Source organism: Corythoichthys intestinalis, chromosome 15 (genome assembly GCF_030265065.1).
Source record: "Corythoichthys intestinalis isolate RoL2023-P3 chromosome 15, ASM3026506v1, whole genome shotgun sequence".
Lineage (NCBI taxonomy): Eukaryota > Metazoa > Chordata > Actinopteri > Syngnathiformes > Syngnathidae > Corythoichthys > Corythoichthys intestinalis.
The window spans coordinates 37,200,525-37,227,148 of record NC_080409.1 but is presented as its reverse complement, the minus strand read 5'-3'; the positions used below and the strand labels follow the sequence as shown (position 1 = coordinate 37,227,148).

Genomic DNA, 26,624 nt, shown 5'->3' with positions numbered 1-26,624 from the left:
CTGGAGTATAAGTTGCATTTTTTTGGGGAAATTTACTTGATAAAATCCAACACATGGAACAGATATGTCATCTTGAAAGGCAATTTAAAATAAAAATACAATAGAGAACAACAGGCTGAATAAGTGTACAGTATGATAATGTTACATGATGCATAAACAACGGTGGCCGGTATTTTAACGTAGCATAGCTATTAAGAGTTAGCATGTTCTTTATGCTATAGTTATCTGACTAACAACTTTACCAAACCATCAGTTTCACTCCAAAACACCAAAATAACATGTGAAATGATGGAATAATGTCTTAATAATTTCACACACGTCGTTCCAGAGTATAAGTCGCACCCCCAGCCAAACTATGAAAAAAAAACCTGCGACATATAGTCTGAAAAATACGGTAGCATTTTAAATTGTTGTTCCAGTGCCGATCAGTCAAACAATTCGGGCTGTGCGGCGCGCAAAGCCCCATCTAATAAAGAACACTTGATCATGTTTATACCTTGCATTAATGCCAATCATTTTTTCCTGTGCAGAACGGCGACGACGACATGAAAAAGCTAAAGCGACGACCCCGCCCTGAACCCCTTTTCATCCCACCGCCAAAATCTGGCGTGTTTGTGGCGCCAACCGCCGTCTTTGCCGCCGTCACACCCTACCAGAGCCATCTGCGCTCACCCGTCCGCCTGGCAGACAACCCTCTGGCCATGCCGCCCTACACGCCGCCGCCCATCCTCAGCCCTGTGCGCGAGGGTTCCGGCCTCTACTTCTCTACTTTCCTGTCGGCTGGGGGGCCGCTGTCCGCCACGCCCAAGTCGGCCACTCGCAGCCTGCTCTGCTCAAGTATGTTAACTCATTGGATGGCGTTGACACTGTTTATCAAACAGGCCAAATCCTTCCTACTTTTCTAACTTGAAAACTCATTTGAATCCCTTATTTTGCTCTGAAACTCAATTTCAAACCCCTTTGTTGCTGGCTTAGGTAGCAGCGATGTAACTCCTCCGGTTTTGTCTGCAGTGAGCGAGCCCACTCCAGTCAGCATTGAGCCGTGAGTATTTTCCTGTATTACACACACATACAATACACACAGGAGTGCACGCTCCACAGGCAATTATCCAGATCATAACACTGAGCTGAATCATGAGCTGTCCTCAGTGAGACGTGTTGAAATTGTGACCCAGCAGTAACAGAATAACTAGGAATAAATGGCGAACCCTGAAAATATTGATTTACAAGTTGAATTTATGAAAACAGGACTTGCGATTTAAATCACCCAGCTCTTCCAATTACATTTTGTTGCAATGGTCTGATTCATTGTGTGTGGTGAATTGTCTCATCAAATTGGTAACATTATACTAAGCTTGTGCGGCATATTATAATGTTTAACCAAATTTAACTTATTCACTGTCGTTGACTGCGGTAGACGTCCAAATTGTTCATTTGCTGCAAATCTCCCAGTTTAAATGGATTGGATGTCTACGAGTAGTAAACTCATTTAAATTCACAGAAGGATGAAAGAACCACGTGGTTGAACGTCTATCATCGAAAGATTTTGCACAGAAAGATGGGATTGGTAAAAAATGTCTTTATTAGCATCAACAACACATCGAGTTACGTCCCTAAACATTGTCGGGAATCCCACAGGTCTGTTCACAGCACAAATCCACTTCAGTTTAAAAACCAAGTCGCTACAATTACCAATAAGAAATAATACAATTCACTTCTCCTTGACTTCTTAGCCTTCAGTGGACAGAGTACTCTTAAAATCACCATTGTTTTAATATACAGTGACCATATTTTGATTCCCAACAAAGAGGACACTTGGCCCGGCCTCGAGATATTTGAATTTTACTCGAGGTTCACTTAAAGATGCCTATATCACTTTTTCATATTTAAAGTGTGCCTCCTCCGTCTGGATAGAAAAATTCAGTTTTATGGGGAAAAAAAAAAAAAAATATATATATATATATATATATTGCCATATAGTATATATTATATACTATATGGATTTTTTTCCCCAACAGGCTATATTCTTACTAAATAATAATCAAACAATAAAAACGCAAAAAAATAATAAATAAATAAATAATAATAATAATTAGGGCTGCCAAACGATTAAAATTTTTAATCGAGTTAATCACAGCTTAAATTAAAAATTAATTAATCGTAATTAATCACAATTCAAACATTCTATAAAATATGCCATATTTTTATGTATATTATAGGGCTGTCAAACGATTAAAATTTTTTATCGAGTTAATTACAGCTTAAAAATTAATTAATCATAATTAATCGCAATTAATCGCAATTCAAACCATCTATAAAATATGCCATATTTTTCTGTAAATTATATATATATTCTGTAAAATAATTTGTTGGAATGGAAAGATAAGACACAAGATGGATATATATATTTAACATACGGTACATAAGGACTGTAGTGGGCATTTCACTCTACTAGCATTTAAATCTGTCTATGCTGTCCTCACTCCGAAGCGTATACTTTTTCCAAAGCTAGACAGCTAGTGACCGACGCCTTAATAATCAGACTTCTTCCTTTTTCATCTGATTTATTAATAAAATGGCCTCAAACCATTGTCCTCTTTAGACCGTCGTAAAACTACCAAAAAAAGTACACAAGCATTGCATTAGCAACAATGTTAGCTTAGCACGCTATACAGGTTCACTAAACATAAACAAAAAGCGTCTCATACAAAAAATAGAACATTTCGCTTACTAACATAATATGTACATTCTTTACAACAACCATACTTACGGACAAATCTTGTCCAAGGATCATATAAGCACAACATTACAACGTAGGCGTCAGCCCGAGACGTCGTGCAGCCATATTGAACTGGCAAGAAAGCAATAAACCATGTCCCAAAGCGACCACAAGAGTTCGCTGTTAGACAGCACAAAAAACCTTGCTGTAAAATTTACCAAAAGGCAGAATACTGTCTGAGCGGGACATGTGCGTTAATTGCGTCAAATATTTTAACGTGATTAATTAAAAAAATTAATTACCACACGTTAACGCGATAAGTTTGACAGCCCTAGTATATTATTGTTGGAATGGAAAGATAAGACACAAGACGGATATATACATTCAACATACTGTACATAAGTACTGTATTTGTTTATTATAACAATAAATCAACAAGATGGCATTATTAACATTCTGTTAAAGTGATCCATGGATAGAAAGACTTGTAGTTCTTAAAAGATAAATGTTAGTACAAGTTATAGAAATTTTATATTAAAACCCCTCTCAATGTTTTTGTTTTGATAAAATTTGTTAAATTTTCAAACAAAAAATAAACTAGTAGCTCACCATTGTTGATGTCAATAATTACACAATGCTCATGGTGCTGAAACCCATAAAATCAGTCGCACCCAAGCGCCAGCACAGAGCGACAAAACACCAAAAAACACAAGTAACAAATAGACATGACACTGTGCTGTCATTTTAATCTGTTTGAGCGGGGCATGTGCGTTAAATGCGTCAAATATTTTAACGTGATTACCGTATTTTTCGGACTACAAGTCGCACCTGAGTATAAGTCGCCTTTTTGGGGGATAAAATCCTTCACATAGAACAGATATGTCATTTTGAAAGGCAATTTAATATGAAAATACAGTACAGAACAACCTGTTGAATAAATGTACGGTGTACAGTGCATGAACAACGAAATGCGAATATACTGTCCTCACCAGGTCGCTACGGCTCGGTCCTGGCTATACAGCGAAATCCCAAATGACGATGCTGGACGTTCATATAATTTGCTGAATCAATTTGGTCCTCAATACCAAACAGGTTCACATCAACGTAAATAAATGATAATTAGGTTGTTTTACAGCAATGACATAAACGGTTAGCATGCGTTCGCTAGCATTAGCACATCGTTCAAACACCCACACAAATGGCTCTAAGTGTCCGATCCCGGGTGGAAAACACACAACAACAACAGAAAAGATGATACACACAGGCGTTGCCTCTGTAGAGATATTTTAAAAGCATAAACAATGAACTTAGGTTCACAACCGTGTTTCTCTCTCGCTAACTCACCCACTCACTCAGAGCTACGTAGCTGTCCGTCTTCTGGCGTGTGAGCGCTCTTCACGTAAACAAGTGCGAGTGCGCCCCCACGTGGGCGTGAAAGCGCCAAAAACTAATAGCATGCATTTCAATATAAAAAAAAGTCAATAATACAATTGAACATACATTGCCAAAGGCAGAACGCGAATGTGGCCATAGCTGTTAAGAGTTATTCAGATAACTATAGCATAAAGAACATGCTAACAAGTTTACCAAACCATCAGTGTCACTCCAAAACACCAAAATAACATGTGAAATGATATCATAATGTGTTAATAATTTCACACATAAGTCGCTCTTGAGTATAAGTCGCAACCCCAGCCAAAATATGAAAAAAAAAAAAAAAACGCGACTTATAGTCCGAAAAATATGGTAATTAAAAAAATTAATTACCGCACGTTAACGCGATAATTTTGACAGACCCATGGAAATGTATTCCAGTCAATACACACACACAATTTATAAATTTATAAATTACTATCAAACTATCAAATTGTTAATCCTGTCATTTAACGCTCTAGATTGCACACAAACAATAACTGAAATAAACTGACAAACTATTCAACCAGCATGTTTCCAAACGTAGCAGTTCAAAACTACATTTCCCATAATGCCTAGCGCAGCTTAGCTCACTAATAGCTACCCTATTAGCTAGTACCAGGAGCTGAGGCAAAGCGAAACTGCTATAAAATAATACAATCATCAGCAGCGCAACGATGCGACACCAAACTGCGTTTTACAGATCAAGCCAGCACAAAACTCCAACAGAAGTCAACAGTTTCCATTATAAACATATTTACCGTGAAAAACTCTTATCAACTGGGCAGACGCTCTGGGAACACGTCACAGGCAGCAGTACCGTAGCATTCTGTGCAAAGTTTCAATTTCAATGTCGATTTGGAATTTCCTCATATTAACATAGATCATGGAACCCTGATGCATAAAAAGAAACACCGCTACTGAGAATATAATACCAACATTCAACCAAATACACGAACGCTGAACAATTAATACAAGACTAATACAACATACTGCATCTCTATGTACACATATAACCCAATATACAACAGAAGACACATGATCGACATTAACAGGACATAAACTTACAGAAAGTGTATGGAGCGCTATAAACGTCTCTTAGAACTACTCCTTATTGTGGTCTGTAACTGCCTAATGTCTCGCCAAACCGTCAACCCAGTAGATGTCGGTATTGCTAACAAACTGCTAACAAAAAACAAGAGGAAAAAGTACTCCTTCTCCTACAACTACTAGTAGGAGCCACGTCAACGTAGGAGCCACGTCAACATAAGCAAGCGCTGCCCCCCCAGCGGCTGGAGGGATTCTCTTCAAATTGGTCTCGTGAAAAATCATAAAAAAACAGACATTTTCATGAATTTATAAAACCCGGCTGGACGGTAAAAATAGGACATAAAAAGAGGACTTGTCCAGGCAAAAGACGACGTCACCCTATTTTGACAGCTATTAGCGCTAGCACAGCAGTGCCATGGTAGTACCCTTCAGTTTTTTTTGTGGTTTTTTTTTTTTTCAAATCTGTCAAAACACTCACTAGTGCCCTTAATTTGTTCTTCCGTAATGGCAACAAGCATCGAAAAGACTATTCTTGGTTGATAAAATCCCCATAATGTCTAACGAACTTAGTGACGTTCTGGCACAGCAACTTCGTCTTGGCAAACTGTAGATATCACTTTTATTTTTTGTTTAAAATCTATCAAACCACTATGGTTAGTCTTAAATCATTCTTCTGTAGTGACATCAACGATCTTCCCTTGACAAGTCTGGATGTCCCTGGAAAAAACTTGCCAAGGAAGACATCCAGTTCCTTTGTACTGGGAGAGGCTCTATTTTCCTGATTAAAAAAAAGCTATAAAACCAATTAATCCCATTTTTGTGTGCCGATTTCAAGCCGGATTAATTTGGGGTCACAGTACCAGGCAGAGGTCCCGGAACTGAGGCCGCGCTCACTGGTTAAACTTGACACACACCGAGCAGATCTGCTCTGGGCTCCGCGGAGCGAGCTAGAAGACAAGCTGGACTACCACAAAAGAGGTACCCCCGCAAAAGTCACCTCATATAGGAAAGGGATAAGCTGATCTTTTGTCTTTGTTTGGTTATCATAGTGAAAGACCTGATGCACCTGGCATGTTCCAGTGCTTTGTACGGAGGAGGCAGCAACCAGGAGCTGGCCCACCATTGTCTGCATGAGTGCAATGGTGACATCATGGTGAGGAACTGGAGGTCTAACCTGCTTCCAACCCTTAAAAATGCCATTAAGTCCTAACTTTGACTTTCAAAACTGTTTTAAAACTGTTAACCCTTTTGCAAAAAATGTTAAGGACGGTTTTAAATTCAAAGGCAGTCTTGAAAGTTTCCCTTATTTGAAACCTAACCGTGATGTCAGATTCTTTCTTAAAGCAGTAATGTGAAGTAATTTCATAACATGCCAAAAATGGTCACAATTAAAGTAATTAAACATTGTCCAACAAATAAAGCATGAAAAAAATAATTTATATGTTGTATATTTGACAAAATAATCGCGTTTCCGAAGCCTGAAAGGGGACAAACCCGGAAGTGATACGTCACACCGGGAACAGCGATGGCAGCTCCATACATACGGCCGCCATACAAAGCCCTTCAAACAATGATTCAAACAGCGATATAAGCGATAGATCGAGCGCAGGAGATCCAAGTTTTTGAAGAGTTGGAGGAAGAAGAGGAGGTTGGAAATTTATGTTGGACCTAACATGTATTAGCCGGACACTAATCAGGATGCAAACAATGTGCCTAGACTAAGATATAGGCTGTTATTATTTTCATGATTTGAAGATACAGGCATTTGCACATAATTTTATGTTTTTGTCTATCTGATGACATTGTTAAAAAAAATAATAATCAGACTTCATGTTCATTTTGGCAGATCCGGCAGCTCTCGTGCATATAAAATAATAATATAAAAACGTTGAGGGGAAAGAAGGAGATGAGTCGTTGATGGCTTTCTCCACTTTATTGTGGCAACAATAAGAAAACAAAATAATAGCGGACTGTCGCCACATTCGACCGAAGTTTTGCTTCTCGCTGATCTCCTCCTCGCCTCCTACTCCAACGTCTCTTAAACGGATCATGCATAGTGTCTTGTTATGAGCTTTTTGTTTAAAAATGTATCGAACACATGGCGTGCTGACACCTTTGTTTCTTTATTAACACATGGAGCTAACAGTACGAACACAGCTTGGGGCTCTCGACAGGAAGTGGCGTCTAATGGCGTGAGGAAATGTAGTTTTTTCACACAACCGAACAGATTACAAAGCACCACTTCAGTGTTGTCCCGTGACTACATTTACCATGATTCACTGCGTGACCTGCACGCTCGCTGATTCGCTGCCAGACATTAAAACCAACACGCATGTTGTTGTCACCTGTCAGCGGCTCTCGTACGCAAAACACAAACTAGAAGGCTATCAAGTGATCACCGTGAAAGAAACGACGAACCGTACAAATGCAATGCAATGCTTGAAGCATGAAGGTGGAAATACATAATACAAATAAATGTGCACAAACTCACCGGCGGTGTGTGTCTCTTACGGCAACGTGACCGTAAATTACCGCGACGCCGACCAGCTTATATGCACATCCATACCCCCTTCCCGATTGACAGTGGATTAACCCTTCCGGACAAGATCGTAGATGACGCACAATTTAAACACGCTTAACCTAGCGAACGCAACAACAACTATGATCGTTAATTAATTTTTTAATTAATTACGTTGAAATATTTAACGGATGCACGGGACGACCCACTCATGCATTGCTGCAAACAGACAACAATGGCGCCGTTTTATGTATATTGAGAGCTAAGAGGCAGAGTCAAGCGAGAGGAGTGGACTCAGGCATTCATTGGGGCAGCGCTATTTGTTGGCATATGCTTTGGCAACTCTTCCACAACAATTATAACTATTGTGGCGAGCGACGTGGGGTAAAATGACAGGAGGTAATCTTCTTCTTCTTTCTTAACAACCTGCATTGAACACAACGCAGAGAAGATATACCATTTGCAGCCACCACTGACAGTCATGGTTGCCCAACTTCCCATCATGCATTTGGGCGGAACAGTTAAGTCACTACAGTATCATTTACTGAAAGCACACCAAAAATAGTATTCCTATCTCCCAAAAAAAATAATATTCACAAAAAGAAAAGCGCTCAATGCAAAGAGAACTGGCATTCCCAATCAAAATAGCTATGCAAAATAATACTCAGACTTTGGTCAAACTCTATTCAAACATTTCGTTTAGCTCAACAAAGACACTAGATAGCAATATTTAGTCACAATATACAAACTATCAGAGGTCTCGTACGTTGTGAAGTCAACACTCAAATGAACGTAAGGTACAATGAACCCAGAAACTACGGCGTCAGTCCAGGGGCAAAACACACTAGAAAAACGTGCCTAGATCTCTAATTAATTTAAAACTCACCCTTGACACCTTGTGGTGTATTTCAATCACTACCTTGCACAATGACAAGCTATTAGTTTAATTTTTGATTGAAAATTTTACAAATTTTATTGAAACGAACACATACAGAGGGGTTTTAATTAGGGCTGTCAAACGATTAAAATTTTTAATTGAGTTAATTACAGCTTAAAAATTAATGAATCGTTATTAATCGCAATTACCGTAATTTCCCGAATATAACGCGCACTTTTTTTCCCCAAAATTAACTTGTAAACTCATGGTGCGCATTATAAACGGGTACATGGATGGAGACAGAAATATATATGTATTACATATATATATAAACCGATTTTTTTTCATTGACACGGCCACGTTGTGTTGAAGAAACGTATGCGGCGACCCGTTGCCGACCATTACGGTACGTGACGTCACCATTTTGTTTCGGCAATACTTCACTCTAATCGGCCGAATGATTTCGTCTGTGTTAAATTCTGCTTTTTTCACTCTTCATAAAGCACAGAATTCAGTTTCTTGAACTCATTTGAGTCGACGTTTATTGCAGCTCCGCAATTCGGACCATAACAAATGTAAGGACACACACTTCCTGTGTCCGTCAACTATATCGGTCCCTCGTGAATCTCAAACCCAAATTACAATAGTTCCTTTGGTTACTGTCGTGTTGACAGTGATGAGCTCTCACGGATTTCCGACTTACGTTCTGACTTTCATTTTACCGTATCAATCCATGGAAGAAATATTTATTCATCATGAGGAAACGAGCAAGTTATACACCAGCCTTTAAAAGAAAAGTCACATCCGTTTTGTTTTCTCCTAGATTCTGGTAAGTTGGAGAAATTGTCAAATCATATTATTACCGTAAATATTGTCAGTTTACGGTAATGTTTTGAACTACCAATGTGCTATGCTTGTGCTGTGTTTCACCAGTCAGTAAAATGACATCTCTGTATCTGTACGCGAGCTCTGTTTTCTTGTATTTTTCTATTTATTGGTGCTAAAATTAGGGTGCGCGTTATAAACGGGTACAATAATTTTCCCTAGATTTTACAAGTAAATTTGGGGTGCGCATTATACACGGGTGCGCCTTATATTCGGGAAATTACGGTAATCGCAATTCAAACCATCTATAAAATATGCCATATTTCTCTGTAAATTATTGTTGGAATGGAAAGATAACACACAAGATGGATATATACATTCAACATACGGTACATAAGGACTGTATTTGTTTATTATAACCAGGGGTGCACATAAGTGGTCCGCATGCACGCATGCGTACTAGACGTAGACAAACGCACTGGCCCTCAACGGCTTAGATACGCTTTTGCGTACCGATGGCTGACCACTGTATTTGCGGCGGACACGAGAAAATAACTTCTCAAAATGTCGAAGAGGCAGGCCACACTGAGTAATTACTTCTGTGTTCCCCCACCCCCGTCAAAAGACAGACAGACGACAGAGACGTCACCGGAGCTACCGAAAAAAGGACTTTTGCTGAAAAGTGGCTACAGGATGTACCATAGCTAGAATGGTTTATGTTGGGTCAAAGAATTTCAGCCATCCAAATTTTGAAAAGCACGAAAAAACAGAGCGCATGTGGCAGTTACGCAAACTATCGATGTCAAACAGGACCCCACTCACCCTATGAACAAGTGGTGGAATAAAGGTAATGAACAGCGAAATGCACTGACGAACGTGTTTTTGCTCGCATTTTACAAAGCTAAACATGCACGTTCAATGAGATCTTATGAGGAGGACATCCCACTTTTAAAAAGGCTTGGAGTTAATGTGGGAGCCGCATAATGCCCTTTATTTTGAGTAGGTGCTTTTTATTTCTTTACATTTCACTTCAAAGTAATGGCAATTTTGTTGTGCCAGTTGATTTTAATCAAGCATTAATTGTTAATATAATTAATTAAAGTTAATTGGCTCTAAGTGAAGCTTGTCATAAATTTAGCGCATCGGGCGGGTCGGCTCTCAAGCTCAATGAGGACCAAGTCACATCTCCAGGTCCTCCTCTGAGAACCTGGGCAAAAAAATTATGTGCACCCCGATTATAACAATAAATCAACATTATTAACATTCTGGTAAAGCGATCCATGGATAGAAAGACTTGTAGTTCTTAAAAGGAAAATGTTAGTACAATTTATAGAAATTTTATATTAAAACCCCTCTTAATGTTTTCATTTTAATGAAATTTGTAAAATTTTCAATCAATAAATAAACTAGTAGCCCGCCATTGTTGATGTCAATAATTACTTACACAATGCTCATGGGTGCTGAAGCCTATAAAATCAGTCGCACCCAAGCGCCAGCAGAGGGCGGCAAAACTCCATAAAACACAATTAACAAGTGACGTTTCACTGTAACGTCATTTAAATTTGTCTGAGCGGGGCATCTGCGTTAATTGCGTCAAATATTTTAACGTGATTAATTAAAAAAATTAATTAACGCCCGTTAACACGATAATTTTGACAGCCCTAGTTTTAATATAAAATTACTATAACTTACTCACATTTATCTTTTAAGAAATACAAGTCTTTCTATCCGTGGATCCCTTTCACAGAAAGAATGTTAATAATGTTAATGCCATCTTGTTGATTTATTGTTATAATAAACAAATACAGTACTTATGTACAGTATGTTGAATGTAAATGTTCATCTTGTCTTTCCATTCCAACAATAATTTACAGAAAAATGTGGCATATTTTAGAGATGGTTTGAATTGTGATTAATTACGACTAATTTTTAAGCTGTGATTAACTCGATTCAAAATTTTAATCGTTTGACAGCCCTAGTTATTATACTTTTATTAAATATGCTATTGCTCCAAGTCAAACTGTCCCCCTTACTTGCACACGCTCAAATGGCCCCATGTTTCTTGTTGCCTGGGGCTCTCGGGGACCCTTGCTACGCCTCTGTATGTGATCAGTATCCGCAAAACATTTGATTAAAAAATCGGACTGGATGTTAAAAGAAATCTGTATCAGAGAATCCCTTTTGTAAAACTAACCCTTGTTTGGAACTATAAGCCAGTTCTGATATTTTATTTTGAAGCACTTAAACCCACATCAGAAAGTTTGAATTTTTATTTTTAAAACCGAAAAATAAGTTTAAGCTTTTTTAAAATCTCTTGAAAGCCTAAAGATTCGGTATTGCCATAATCAATTCTGACAACAAAACATGAATCTGAGCGTGCACAACAGGAGCCCAACCGTCTTGGTATGTTTTGCAGCAGTGCCAGGTTGCGATTCCAGGCCCTAACGACCAGCGCTTCTCAAGCGTTGTCAAGGAAACGACGGGAGAGCAAGAAGTGTGTGTGTGTGTGTGTGTGTGTGTGTGTGTGCGTGTGCGTGTGCGTGTGCGTGTGCGTGTGTGTGTGTGGTGGGGCTTTTAGGCGCCCACTCTGCTCTGCAGCATCAGTGTGGCAAGGCGCAAAAAGACGGCCGAGTGCAGAAGTAATTGATCTGGAAATCTATGAGGCACCTCATTGGTCAGCAATGTCCGGTGTCAAATAAATTGTGTTTTGCTTTGTTTTTCAGGCTGCTTTATCGCTCCTCATGCTCAGAGATCCTGTGTTGCCAAAGTCCCATTTGTTATCAAACTACCACTACTCAGGTTTGTCACTTTTTAAAAACTCTTGGGCTGCCACTTATGACACTAGATATCCAATCCATTTGGACTGGGAGAGCCTAGCAGCGATCATTCACTCTCCCAGTCCAAATCCTGACGTCATCACCATCAATGGCACTGAAACATGTTTGATGGTGTCTGTCAGGATCTGACAAGTGGTCTGCGGCTGAGCGATGTCAGTTCAACAAAGGCATGGCCACCTACAAAAAGGACTTCTTCATGGTGCAGAAACAGGCAAGTCTGCTTTGATGAAATATTGATTTAAGGTAGCACAAATTTATCAGTATGAATTTGAGTGTCAATGTTAGAACAATTAGTCCAAGGGCGTAGGTTTGCATCGGGACGTTAGGGACAAAACCCTAGCAACTTCTCAGGATGCTCAAATTGTCCCCCCCAACTTTTAGGCAACCTTATTTGCATTATATAATGTGTTCAGTTATATAGGTCATTTAGATTGGCTTCCCATACCGTGGGGAGAACAAGTATTTGATACACTGGCAATGGGAAAACCCATTGGCAGTGTATCAAATACTTGTTCTCCCCACGGTATGTTGTAACGATAGAATTGACCCTGCCATTATTAAGTTAATTATTTTCTGTCAGGAGTGAGCGGGCAGGCAGGTGGTGTGGACCCAAATGCAGGGAAACAAAAAAAGGCAGCAAGGCAGGGAACTCAAAAAACGTTTTCATTATAACTAACCAAAGGCACAAAGCACAAACAAAAGGACTGGGGATCAAAAAGGCAAGCTTCAAACAAAACTTACTTTACCGGAGGGACTAATACTCGAGGGCTTGGACAGGACTTCAACTTTGACACTGACATTGACATAGACAATCACGGGGACACACAAGGAGGAAACCAACACAAAACCTAACAGTACCCCCCCCTCAAGGGACGGATCCCAGACGTCCCGAAGAGAAAAAAAAAGGTCCTAAACATGGTGAAGTTGGACGCCTGGAAAAGGGAGCAACATCAGCTCATCCGGGCTAGTCAGGCGGGCGTCCAGGACGCCAGACGTGGGCCGATCGCACGGGTCGATCGGGTGGGCGCTTGGGGCGCCAGACGTTGGGCGACCGCACGGGTTGATCAGGCGGGCGCCCTGGGCGAGGTAGGCCTCTGTCGTTCATGCCGCCAAGCCGTGGCAGGAAGCGGGGAGCAACGTCATCGTCATCGTGAGGAGAGTCAGGCACGCAGTCGTCGTCGGAGTCGGGCGGACCAGGCAAGGAGTCGTCGTCGGAGTCGGGCGGACCAGGCACTGAGTCGTCGTCAGAGTCGGGCGGACCAGGCACTGAGTCGTCGTCGGAGTCGGGCGGACCAGGAACTGAGTCGACGTCGGAGTCGGGCGGACCAGGAACTGAGTCGACGTCGGAGTCGGGCGGACCAGGAACTTGACTGCGTGGAGCCGGCGCGGGAACTTGACTGCGTGGAGCTGGCGCGGGAACTTGACTGCGGGGAGCCGGCGCGGGCAGCAGACTGCGGGGCGCGGGCAGCAGACTGCGGGGCGCGGGCAGCGGACTGCGGGGAGCCGGCAGCGGACTGCGGGGAGCCGGCGCGGGTCCATGCCGTCGGCGTGGACCAGCAAGCCGAGGCTTCCGGACGATGTTCTGTGGCAGACTGGGTGGCACATTACGTGGTGAAATCGAAGGAGGGTAGTAGGAACCACGGCCCTTACCTGGGCGCCCCCGCCGGCCACCACGCGGAGGTCCAGTGTAGATGGCCAAACGGGAACCCAGGTAAGGGTCCAGGGAAAAAGGCTGGAAAGGGGACGTAGAATGACTGAGGCGTGACAAAAACTGAGAGGGTGAAGAATAGGGCATGGAATCAAAACCTGGGTCTGAGTCGGTGTCAGAAAGGAAATCAATGAATCGTGATCTTCAAAATCAGAAAAATCTGAATCTAAAAAAACGTGGCGAGGCAGAATATAATCAGGGGAACGGGCGGATGGTCGTCGGCGTGTACGCCGGTGCTGGATTTTTCCCGCTGGGTCCACTAGTGGTTGCGTCATTCTGTCAGGAGTGAGCGGGCAGGCAGGTGGTGTGGACCCAAATGCAGGGAAACAAAAAAAGGCAGCAAGGCAGGGAACTCAAAAAAACGTTTTCATTATAACTAACCAAAGGAACAAAGTACAAACAAAAGGACTGGGGATCAAAAAGGCAAGGTTCAAACAAAACTTACTTTACCGGAGGGACTAATACACGAGGGCTTGGACAGGACTTCAACTTTGACGCAGACACTGACATTGACATAGACAATCACGGGGACACACAAGGAGGAACCCAACACAAAACCTAACAATTTTCATTATTTTCAGACTTACATTTACCCCTTTTACACTTGCTGAATGAGCCAGGTCATGTTTTTTTTCTCAAACGCACGTTTAATTGACTGATGACTTGACCTAACACCCCCCCCCCCCCACACACACACACACACACACACACACGCACTCTCACAGTACAGAATTACATGTTGACATGTCACCTACTCCACCCGCTCTTTACTACTGAAAGTCCGACCTGCATCACAGTTCAGCATTACCATTACATTAAACTGTGTGAACTTGCTAACCTCAGTAGGAAGCTGCTTAGGAGAAGTGCCCTCCTGAATGTGTTTTCTACTATGTTAACGTTAATTGAAGTGAGAAATACAGTGGTACCTCTACATACGAAGTTAATTCGTTCCAGGACCTTGTTTGTAAGTCGAAATGGTTGTATGTCGAGCAGGATTTCCCCATAGGGATACATTATAATTCCATTAATTCGTTCCACGGCCCAAAAACTTACACCAAATCCTTAAAAAAATACTGCTGGTTACACATAGCAAAACAAATAAACTATAGATAAAAATCTGAATAATATAATAATAATAATAACAATAATTCCTGTAATATTGTAACAAATTGGGTTCTAATGTGACGGATGTTTTTTGCTGTACCTGAACGCACCGCGGGGCTGACGTGCCAGAGACAGAGCGGTGAGCTTGAGAGTTTCACTTTCGCTTTCAATGTTTTCTTGAGAACACCGTCAATTGCGTCAGAGAGTAGGCGTTTTGTGTCGAATAAGTTGTGAAATAAATGATAAAAATGTGGCGAAGCTGGCGATTTTTCTGGCGATGTTACCACAATAATAGTCGTCAGCTTAATTTATAAAGACTGGCGAACGGTGGTCGGATGAGGACCGTGGAGATGTATTCTTGAGCCACTTCAGGGATGCGCACCCCACGCTTATATTTTTCTATAATTTAGAACTCCATTTAAAAGGTAAGCGTCACATTTTTCTTTGTTTCACCACCTGTACCAACCTTTTTGAAACCTTTTGTGTTGATTTCTCACATAAGAAAATCCACCGTGCGTTCTCCTCCGGTGCTGTCCTGTCGTCGTATTTCGAGCATGCGTCGGATGTAGAAACAAATGGCAAGTCAAATTTTACGTCGGATGTCGAAAAGATCGTGTGTCGAAGCGATCGTATTTCGAGGTACCACTGTATAGTGAACTCTGCTCAACTGTAAGAAATGTAGTGAACCAAAGTTTACACCCTTCACCACAGTTTTCATTTTTACTTTGCTTAAGTGGTCTTAAAGAGACGCAAAGGAGCTTTCATTTTTTGTTGAGTTTGGCTGTCCTTGTGGACAAAAGCAGTAGTGTTTTTCCTGAAGGAAGGCTCCCCTTTTATTTCTTTGTTATTCCCTGACTAAGAAGATTTTTATTGTTATATTTAATTTTTTTTTGACTGACAATTTTGAGTGGTATTAGGACAAATGTTTTTTTTCTGGATACTTAAGAAATGGTTAACAAATTTGTGATTCTTGTTTATATTAATATAACTTCTGGTCAAACAATGCCAATTCAAAATTGCTTGTTTTCAAAATGTTTCTTCAGTAGGTGTCAAGTTCAAAAATAGACCCTTAGGTAGACATTTGTAAAATTACCCAAAAATAAGGAGAGAAGACACTCACTTTTCTTGGCCAAGGAAAGTAAGGAGGGACTAGACAGAGAAATGCTAGATTACGCTGTATAGTCACCAAAATTGATCTAAAAAAAACCTCCTTGCTCTTTCTTTTATAAGGGGTTTGTCCTAACACAGAAAGGTGCCGCCCTAAAGGGAGAGGGAAACCAAGCTGGAGACACCCATGTGATTTTGGTTGGCTATGTGTGAGCATGTAGGTGGAACTAACTAAATACACGTGTGTAAGCAAGGGCACTTAGGTAAAGTGGTCAGAATGACCCAGACACTTCAGTTATGCAACGCTGCGGCCATGGAAGATGTCCTCGAATGGAAGATTGTCCTCAAAAGTCTAGACGAAAGTCCAGACGTAAGATGCTGAAGATGTCCTAGAAGGTCTAGTTACGCAATGTTGCGGCCATGAAGCAAGGCAGTTGTCTCCCCGACCCTTTTTAACACTTTGTAACACTTAAACATTATACTACAGCCTAGTATAGCAAGCAATAATCATTTACTGGTTATATCAAATAAGAAAAAATATGGCAATATGTATTATGTATGTATTAGGTATATATGAGCACAAGCAAATATTCAATCAATCCTCGATAATTAACTCAACAGTAGGTTTTGAAAACATTTGAATAGTGTATCACCTGAACCAATGTATATGCACTGCAAAAACCCGCCTCCTTAAAACTGAAAAAACAAAAAACTTCAATTCCCTTGTCTACAGTGTAAATCTACTAGAAATAAGTGAAATTATCTGCCAGTTCTTCAAGTAAACTTTACTCAGATTTCTTGAAATAAGAAAAATAGCTAGCTGCAAAGAAGCTTAACAGACGTAATTTAAGCAAAACGTTTTTTACATTTAATTCTAAAAAAAACTTGTCAGAAATATCCTTAATTCAAGAATAGATATTGTTTAGAACATTATTTGAAAGCATTTTTTTTCTCGATTTAGGTGAAAAATGACCGACTTTTAGTTGTACATGGTAATATTTGCTCAAAGTAAGTGGAAGAATCTTAAAACTCAAAACAAGATGAATTTATTCCACTAGATTTTAGAAAAAATATCAGATTAAGATGTTATACTGTAATTTGGTAATGTGAAAGTTAGTAAAAGTAAATACAAATTTATTTTGCATTAATCATTCAGCCTATCAATTAATTAGGTTTTTATTGGTGATTCACCCAATCTGCTTGTCCTTATTAACTCATTTGCTCCCGAAAACGTATAAATACGTTCTATTTTTTAACTGTTTCAGTGTCCCAAAGACGTATTTATACGTCTTTTACATTGTGTTTTTTTTTCAAAAAAGACATGTCTGGGTCGTGATTCAATTTAGCTCCAAAGCACAAAGCTGAAAATCCATTTTAAAGCAATAAAACTGGCCACTGGAGAGCACTAGCGCATTTGGTAAGACCCGCACCCGATTCAAGAGCAACGAACGGCCAAGCCGCACGGCTGGGCGCCGGCGGAAGACGACCGAGCAGAACAACCGGTAGGACGCCCGGGATGCCAGGCGTTGGACGACCGAGCAGAACGACTGGGACCACTAGTGCAGCGGACGATGCATTTGAGTCCGTGCTGCTCGCGAGCAGAGCCCGCAGAGACAAAAAAATTCATCTTTATGAGACAGACGGCAATGAGGGAATAGTTTACCCGGCTGTCGCGGCCAGAACAGTGTCATCTTTCAGTTATGTGTAAATAAATTGTTACTTTGCGATCAATAGCTCTATTTGGCTTGTTGTTTATCTTATTTTGTAAAAAGGAAAACATTATTCAGATGTTTGGGATGTAACTAAAGCAAAAAATACCTATGTATAAGTCAAAGTTGTGTTTGAAATGTAAGCTCAATTTCTCCGTTTTTTTCATCAGAAATTGGAAAATTGCTCAAACTAAGCTATTTTCTAATGCTGATTTCTAAAGAATGGAAAAAGATATGAACTTTTTTTTTCTGCTGAAAGAAGAAAGTCTAATCTTTCTTTTGGTGGGTTCCATGTTTATATAGCAATAGAACAGAATTTTCTGTGGGCCTAGCAAAATCAGTCAAAATCCAGTAAAACAGCCGGGAGCGAAGGGCCTTGCTCAGGTGAAAATGGCTGAGAGTGATTGAGTTAATGTCCCGTCCCCAACAAAAAGTGCACATGCAGGTCATGCTGTTATATCGTCCCTACCAATATTGAGACCAAACCTACGCCCTTGAATTAATCATACAAAAAAGTTTCCAGATGTCACGCCCGAAAAGACATACACAGTCCTCTATTTTTGATAGAAGCAGACATGTTTGGGAAATTTTCCAGGGGTCCTTAGCTTATGTAAATTTGTCTGCAGGTGAGCACCAAGACAGTGGCACAATGCGTAGAATTTTACTACTCGTACAAGAAGCACACAAAGGTCGGACGCAACGGAACACTGATCTACGGCGAGGTTCCGCCGCCTGGCGGTGGGACAACCGAAGAGGTGACAAACCAAAAGGTAAGAATTGACAGTCACTTTTAGTGTAGAGCGCCAAAGGATTCGCCAGTCATTGCAAAATGTCCACGCAGGCTTCTCACAGACTGCAGCAGCTGCGGGAAGAGGACAGCAGAAAGTGGGAAGGCTCAGCTGACAGGAAGCAGGACGTCGGTCCCGTCGGGGTGCTGCCGTCGGCTGAAAATGTGAGTCAAACGAGCAAAGCACTAAAATAACAGGGGTGGATAAATCCTTTTTTTATATTGCTGAACATTTATTGCGTTTTCTTTTACGCTGTTGCAATATTGACCTCATGAGAACTCGCATGAAAGCTCGAAATGATATAATGAGCCCACTTGTGTCCCATTTCCAAGACTTGAAACATGGAATGACTTCAATGATTTCTTATCTTGAATTTCAAATTAAAATTACTCTCAAAGGCCGAATAATCCTTTGACATTTTGACAACTCACTTTCATTATTCTTTCATTGCCACTCTAGAATAGGGTGGAAATCCTTAGTCGCACACTAACATGCATCAAAAGAAGTAATCAAAATCCAGAAACACAAACGTTTACCAAAATGTATATTTTATAAACAACAATTAAGTTTACACCAGTGGTTCTTAAATGGGGTTCGGTGAGTAAGCCTCAGGGGTTCAGTGAAGGTTAAGAAAGACAGAGCCTTATTTTGTACGCTGACTACCGTACTGGCCCGAATATAAGACGACCCTGATTATAAGACGACCCCCTCTTTTTCAAGACTCAAGTTTGAAAAAAGACTTTTTGAACACCAAATTAATTTTTATACACAAAATAATTACAGTACCTCTGAAACAAATGATTATAACAATATATTTGAGATGAAAAGCATGTTATTTTGCCTCATTCAAATCTTAATATCTGAACATTTAAATATGTGAACTAAAGTGCAATCACATTCGTAAATGAATGGCTTCTGGTTTTTGAAATGTAAATAAACCAATCTATTGTGATAAAACAACAAAATTGCAATAACTGCATTGAACCATCGAAGTGAAGTCTAACTGTAACTGTAGTCTTGAAAAAAATCTGAAAAAGGAAAAACATTGCAATAAAATAATGCAAACTGGTTAAACTTGAGAGTAGCTGAGATCTGTCATGACAGAACCTCGCTTCAATGAAATCTGGCGCCATCTAGCGTCCTGAATGGGTATAACGTTTGGACCGTGAATGTAAGACGACCCCCACTTTTTCAGTGTTATTTCAATGCAAAAAACACCGTCTTATATTCAAGCCAATACGGTAAATCTAGGCAAAGTGGCGTTTTTAGACCAGGTTTTGGACTGGTTTGCCCTAAATTTACAGGCTTTATTCTATTTCTTTCATTTGCTAGCCCTATCTAATGGGAAAAGAAATCGGTGTGCTCAGTGGAAGGTTGACTGCCACTTGGTATGAGGAAGTATAACAGATCTACAAATTGACCTGCGTAGATAATTTAAAAAAAATAATAATAATAACTGCTATGAATTTCTGACAGGGCTAATTCTAACTTGTATATAAATATCAGTCTTTGAACTTGAATATGATGAAGTTTCGTTCTACAGGAGTGCACTTTCACAAATATTTTTCAGAAGCTCATGGAGAAAACATTTACACATATTATTTTGCCTATGTTTTAGAGTGTCTTATGCTGCAGGCATTTATTGTATTGCATTGTTTGTTTTAAGTGGTATTTCTAAAAGGGCTGACATCTTGTCACTATTGTATCTCCGGACGCTACAGTTTTTCTTTGGTTTTACTATGTGCGCTTGGCTTTCCCTAGTGGTGACTTACTGGAATAAGCAGCAGGCAAAAAGAACATACCTTATTGGCCCGAATATAAGACGGCCCTGATTATTAGACGACCCCCTCTTTTTCAAGACTCAAGTTTGAAAAAATACTTTTTGAACACCAAATTAATTTTTATACAGAAAATAATTACAGTACAGCTGAAACAAATGATTATAACAATATACTTGAGATGAAAAGCATGTTATTTTGCCTCATTCAAATCTTAATATCTGAACATTTAAATATGTGAACTAAAGTGCAATCACATTCGTAAATGAATGGCTTCTGGTTTTTGAAATGTAAATAAACCAATCTATTGTGATAAAACAACAAAATTGCAATGACTGCATAAACCATCAAAGTGAAGTCTAACTGTAACTAGTCTTGAAACAAATCTGACTAAGGAAAAACATTGCAATAAAATAATGCAAACTGGTTAAACTTGAGAGTAGCTGAGATCTGTCATGACAGAACATCACTTCAATGATATCTGGCGCCATCTAGCGTCCTGAATAGGTATAACGTCTAGACCGCGAATATAAGACGACGATGAAAAAAACACCGTCTTATATTCGGGCCAGTACGGTAAAACTAGGCAAAGTGGCGTTTTTAGACCAGGTTTTGGACTGGTTTGCCCTAAATTTACAGGCTTTATTCTATTTCTTTTAATTGCTAGCCCGATCTAAAGGGAGAACAAATTGGTTTGCTCAGTGGAAGGTTGACTGGCACTTGGTATGAGGAAGTATAACAGATCTACAAAGTGACCTTCGTAGATAATTAAAAAAAAAAACAAAAAAAAAAAACGTCATTTTACATAATGAAAATAGTATGTGATGCAAGGATGTGACTAGGGTTGAGCATCGTTTGAGTTTGAACAGTTCAGATTCTGATTCCAGGTTTCAATTCCGATTCTCTTAATCGGCAGGGTAAAAAAAATATTGCATAGTTTATATGAATTTCTTAACTTCTCAATTATTTTCTTTTAAACGATATGAACTTTCAATTAACTTTGCTATGAATTTCTGACAGGGCCATTTCTAACTTGTATATACATATCAGTCTTTGAACTTGAATATGATGAAGTTTTGTTCTACAGGAGTGCACTTTTACAAAGATGTTTATTTTTCAAAAGCTAGCGGAGAAAACATCTACACCTATTCTTTTGCATATGTTTTACAGTGTCTTATGCTGCAGGCATTTATTGTCTTGCATTGATTCTTTTAGGTGGTATTTCTACAAGGACTGACATCTTGCTACAGTTTTTCTTTGGTTTTGCTATGTGCACTTGGCTTCCCCTAGTGGTGACTTACTGGAATAAGCAGCAGGCAAAAAGAACATACTTTAGTTGGAAAAGAATCCTTGAGGTGTATGGACACTAAACAACTCCTCTGCACTACACATAGTTTGGAACCCTTGATAAAACAAAATCTTTTAAGTTTGCACGTTTTAGCAGAGGGTCTGATATCATTTCGGTGTGTTTATTCTGGTACTTTGTGGTCATTATGTGAAGCGAAGCAACGCGTTTTTGTGCTAAGCTAAATTAGCTACTTTATTTGATTTGCTCATAACGGAGCTAGTCTTCATGTGGCTTCTTCTTCGTGGTGTTCGACAGCTATTTTTTCGGTCGGCGGTCAGGGGATCGAAACTTGGAATCGAAATTTTAAAAATTCAAACGGTTTCGGGAGAACCGGAGTGTTAGTCTCGGATTCCATCGATGCTCAATGCCCAACCCTAGATATGGCATATGACAAAATGAGAATGTGGACGTTGAAAAAACAAAATGAACAGTGTGAAATAAAATGTTTCTTTCATTTACCAACGTGAAAATCTACAACAAAAGGCAAAAGTATTTGTGGTAAATTTGAAATCTGGAAGAAATTTGAACAGGAATTCACTTAGATGTTAGCTTACTAGGTTTTGAATTTGTAAAAAAAAATATCTCTATTATCAAATTCCGATGGGTTCAGTGAATGCACCTGTGAAACTTGAGGGGTTCGGTACCTTTAGCAAGGTTAAGAACCACTGGTTTAAACACTTACATAAATCTTAACATGATTGTCGAACTATTATTGTTTTGTTGTTGTTGTTGTTTTTTTTTTTTTGTTTTGTTTTTTTTACAAAAATGATTAGAAATGTTAGTAAATAACAAAAACTCTACAAATGTTTTTTCACCCTGAAAAATATGCAAAGAAATTACCTAGTCTATCATTTTAAGAAGGCATCACTATGAAAGAGATTTAACAAAACCTCAAAACACTTTTTATATATTTTAATTATTAAGGGAACATGTTATTTACTTACCAGCCTACACACTTTAACACAGTAAACTAGTAAAAATTGTTTCCAAAAAAAGGCTTTTGAAATCATTAATGTCTATTTTTGTCATTAATTTAAACTTTTATTGAAAGAAAATACATATTTTATTACTCTTTTGCTCTATTTAGGGCTACATCTATCGAATATTTTAGTAGTCAATTAATCGATGGACTAGTTAGTTCGAATAATAGAGTAATCTGATAAGTAACATAAAAATACCTGAGCTGAGCCTCAAACAGTATATTTTTTTAAAATGAAGATCTATTTACAACAAAAGAACAACTGTCTAACTTACATAAAAAAAGTCCGCTAGCTTAAATGCTATAAAATGCTAAAGTTGTTTTTACAATGCTTTTAACAAATGGTTCAGACACACATTCCCACAAAAAACAGCTGAATATACCTATAAACCAAATTATGAATGCATTAAAAAGCATTAGCTCAAACAAAAACTTAGCTTACGTTGGTATAAACAGGGAGCGGTTGGATTCAGCCATGTGAAAAGAGGCAGACCAGAGGGCAGTGTATCCACCCTAATCAATAAAATAAATGCAAACGCTTTCAAAATAAACCATTACAACGCCACTTTAATTAAACGAATACTCGAAGCAACAAAATTTAATTTGAATATTTTTTTCTAATCAAATACTCGTGTAAATCGATGAATTTTTTCAGCACTGCTAACCCTAACCCCTATTTACTATTTTAGCAATATACAGTATACTGTGCTCGCTGCCCTCTGGTGGACATCCATAAACTAACCCCATTTTATTGCATAATGTCACTTCACGCGTGCAAACGATGCATTTGCTGGAACACATTTTTCACGTGTAAATCTTCCGGTGTCCGCAGTCCACCACCGTTCTGATCATGAGGGCCCAAGAGGACACGGTAGGCAGGGATCGACCACCGCCACCGAACGTCATCGGCCCCCCGACGGGCAACAAGGGCGCTGGCGCCCCTGAGGGAGAGTTCCCCTGCAAGAAATGCGGCAGGTCGGTCATCAGACGTAACTGTGTCCTAGCAACAGCTAACCGGACACATGGAACACAATAACACAGTCAGTAACACTTGTGGTCTGACCCGCTTTTTCCACCAGGGTGTTCTACAAGGTGAAAAGCCGCAGCGCACACATGAAAAGCCACGCTGAGCAGGAGAAGAAAGCCGCCGCGCTGCGTCAGAGGGAGGCAGAGGACCGCGCCCGGGCTGCGCAGGCCGCCGCCCGAGCCGCCGCTTTCACTGCTGCCCGGCAACAGAACGGCACACAAGCGGGCGGTGACAGCGAGGACGACGACACGTCGGTCACCGAGGGGGACGACGATGACTGGCAGTGACGCACACTTGACAGGGCGGGGGGCATTCAGGGACATGCGTGCATGCGTGCGTGTATGTTCTCTAAGCTCTAAAATAGAAAGCCACGCTCTTTTTTTTCCCCCCTGCCATTAGAAAGTACAGGACCCTTTTTTACAGGCAGGTGGCGATCTTGTTGCACTCTATAGCGTTTTGGGCCTTTTTGACAATCAAAAAAATATATACTGTATACTTACATGCTGTACATATACAGGGTATTATTACTCCTTCTGTCATGTGAGGCTGCTTCATGTTTCCTGTTGTGTTTCTATCCTTATTCATAATTATTATTATCAACAACCGTCTGTTTTTTTAAAAAAATTTATTTATTTCAACCAATCGGACGGCTGCCTGTTACTGTGAAGACAAAAAGGGCAGGCGTGCAATAGATGAAGTAAAAAACACAAAACCCTTTTTACTTGATGATTTTTTTTCCATTGTTAGGACAGTGGGACTCTTCTCCATCACAAATCACCTTCCCCAATTGTGTGGAGATGTCTTATTTATTTGACATGTTGACTTACATTTGCATGATTTGGTTCCATGTCATTTTTTTTTTGTTTTTATTGTGAGGTCAAGGAGCTCTATTGAGAGAGCTGAGGCGGCTTTGTGACCGACCCCAACCAAGAGGCTTGTTCCCGGGCTGGGATGTAATTTCTCCCCTCCGCTCTCACGTTCTCTTATGCGTGGAAGTACAGATGTTGTATGAACTCAGAGATGTATTTATGATAGGATGCTTTGACAAACATGTTATCGGTCCTATTTTTATGTTGTCCCACATTTTACACCCAATTCACATCAACTCCAAAAATGTTCAAAAAAAGGGTTATATTATTGATTAGCCTGATAATACAAGGGTCTCCAAAATTTTTCTGCAAAGAAAAGCATCATTCGTTTCCAATGGCTCACTCAACCTAAAACATTGACATTGTTGATTCAATTCACATTTTTACCAACACAAAAAACTCACTCACTCCCCTTGACATTCAACTCGAACCCACAAAAAACCTCCATTGTCTCCCATTGACATTCAATTAGGAGCAAGAAAAAAATGTCACCACTAACGGACCTACAAAAAAAAACATCTCCACTGGAGCCTATTGACAATTCACTCATGCTCACAAAAATCACCATTGACACTCAACCAGGATCTCCATTGGTAGACCCACAAAAAATTTCCACTGACAAACCTACAAAAAAAGTCTCCCATCAGCTCCTATTGACATTCAACGCAGACGCATTAAAAAAAAACCACCATTCCCTCCCTTCAACATTCAACTCGAACCCACAAAAAAAACATCCTTTGGCTCCCATTAACATTCAACTAGGAGTCACAAAAAATCACCACTGACCGACCTACAAAAAAATCTCCACCGGAGCCCATTGACAATTCACTCGTGCTCACAAAAATCACCATTGATAACTCAACCAGGATCTCCATTGACAGACCCACAAAAAGAATCTCCATTGACAGACCCATAAAAAAAATCTCCATCAGCTCCTATTAACATTCAACGCAGACCCAAAATAAAAACTCTATTCACTCCCTTTGACATCCAACTCAAACCCACAAAAACCTTCATAGGCTCCCATGGACATTCAACTAGGAGCCACAAAAAAATCACCACTGATGGACCTACAAAAAAAATCTCCACCAGAGCCCATTGACAATTCACTCACAAAAATCACCATTGACACTCAACCAGGATCTCCATTGGTGGACCCACAAAAAATCTCCATTGACAGACCCACAAAAGATCTCCATCAGCTCCTAATAACATTCAACACAGACCCATTAAAAAAAACTCCCAATTATTCCCTTTGATATTCAACTCGAAGCCACTAAAAAACCTCCATTGGCTCCCAATGACATTCAATTAGGAGCCACAAAAATATCACCATTGGTGGACCTACAAATAAAATCTCAAACTCCCAGTTACTCCCTTTGATATTCAACTCGAAGCCACAAAAAACCTCCATTGGCTCCAATTGACATTCACTTAGGAACCACAAAAAAAATCCCCATTGGTGGACCTACAAACAAAATCTCCAAAAAACTCCCAATTACTCCCCTTGATATTCAACTTGAAGCCACAAAAAACCTCCATTGGCTCCCATTGACATTCAATTAGGAGCCACAAAAATATCACCATTGGTGGACCTACAAATAAAATCTCCCCAAAACTCAAATTACTCCCTTTGATATTCAACTCCAACCCACAAAAACCTCCATTGGCTCCCACTGACATTCAACAAAAATATCGTAATTGGCGTAACATACAAAAAAAATCTCCACCGCAGGCCATTAACAATTCACTCTTGCTCACAAAAATCACCATTGACACTTAACCAGCATCTCCATTGATGGACCCACAAAAAAAATCTCCCACAGACAGACCCACAATAAAAATTTCCATCAGCTCCTATTGACATTCAATGCAGACCCATAAAAATGTTTTTAAAAATCTGCATATATGCCCATTGACATTCAACTAGAACCCACAACATATATTTTCCATGACCAATTTAAACAT

The 26,624-nt window shown here is 39.8% G+C and overlaps 1 protein-coding gene across 3 annotated transcripts in view; it reads left to right on the top strand.

Moving 5' to 3' along the window:
• Nucleotides 1-25,967, top strand: part of mideasb (mitotic deacetylase associated SANT domain protein b) — a 65,591-nt gene extending 39,624 nt beyond the window's left edge. For all 3 annotated transcript variants that reach the window (XM_057858697.1, XM_057858696.1, XM_057858698.1), the window contains exons 4-13: nt 531-837; nt 976-1,042; nt 6,018-6,160; nt 6,232-6,335; nt 12,126-12,201; nt 12,362-12,450; nt 18,494-18,637; nt 18,709-18,819; nt 23,593-23,735; nt 23,840-25,967. In XM_057858697.1, coding sequence (XP_057714680.1) covers nt 531-837; nt 976-1,042; nt 6,018-6,160; nt 6,232-6,335; nt 12,126-12,201; nt 12,362-12,450; nt 18,494-18,637; nt 18,709-18,819; nt 23,593-23,735; nt 23,840-24,074 — 1,419 coding nt within the window. In that variant the 3' untranslated portion in view covers nt 24,075-25,967. The remainder of the gene's footprint in view (nt 1-530; nt 838-975; nt 1,043-6,017; nt 6,161-6,231; nt 6,336-12,125; nt 12,202-12,361; nt 12,451-18,493; nt 18,638-18,708; nt 18,820-23,592; nt 23,736-23,839) is intronic.
• Nucleotides 25,968-26,624: the final 657 nt, after the last annotated feature.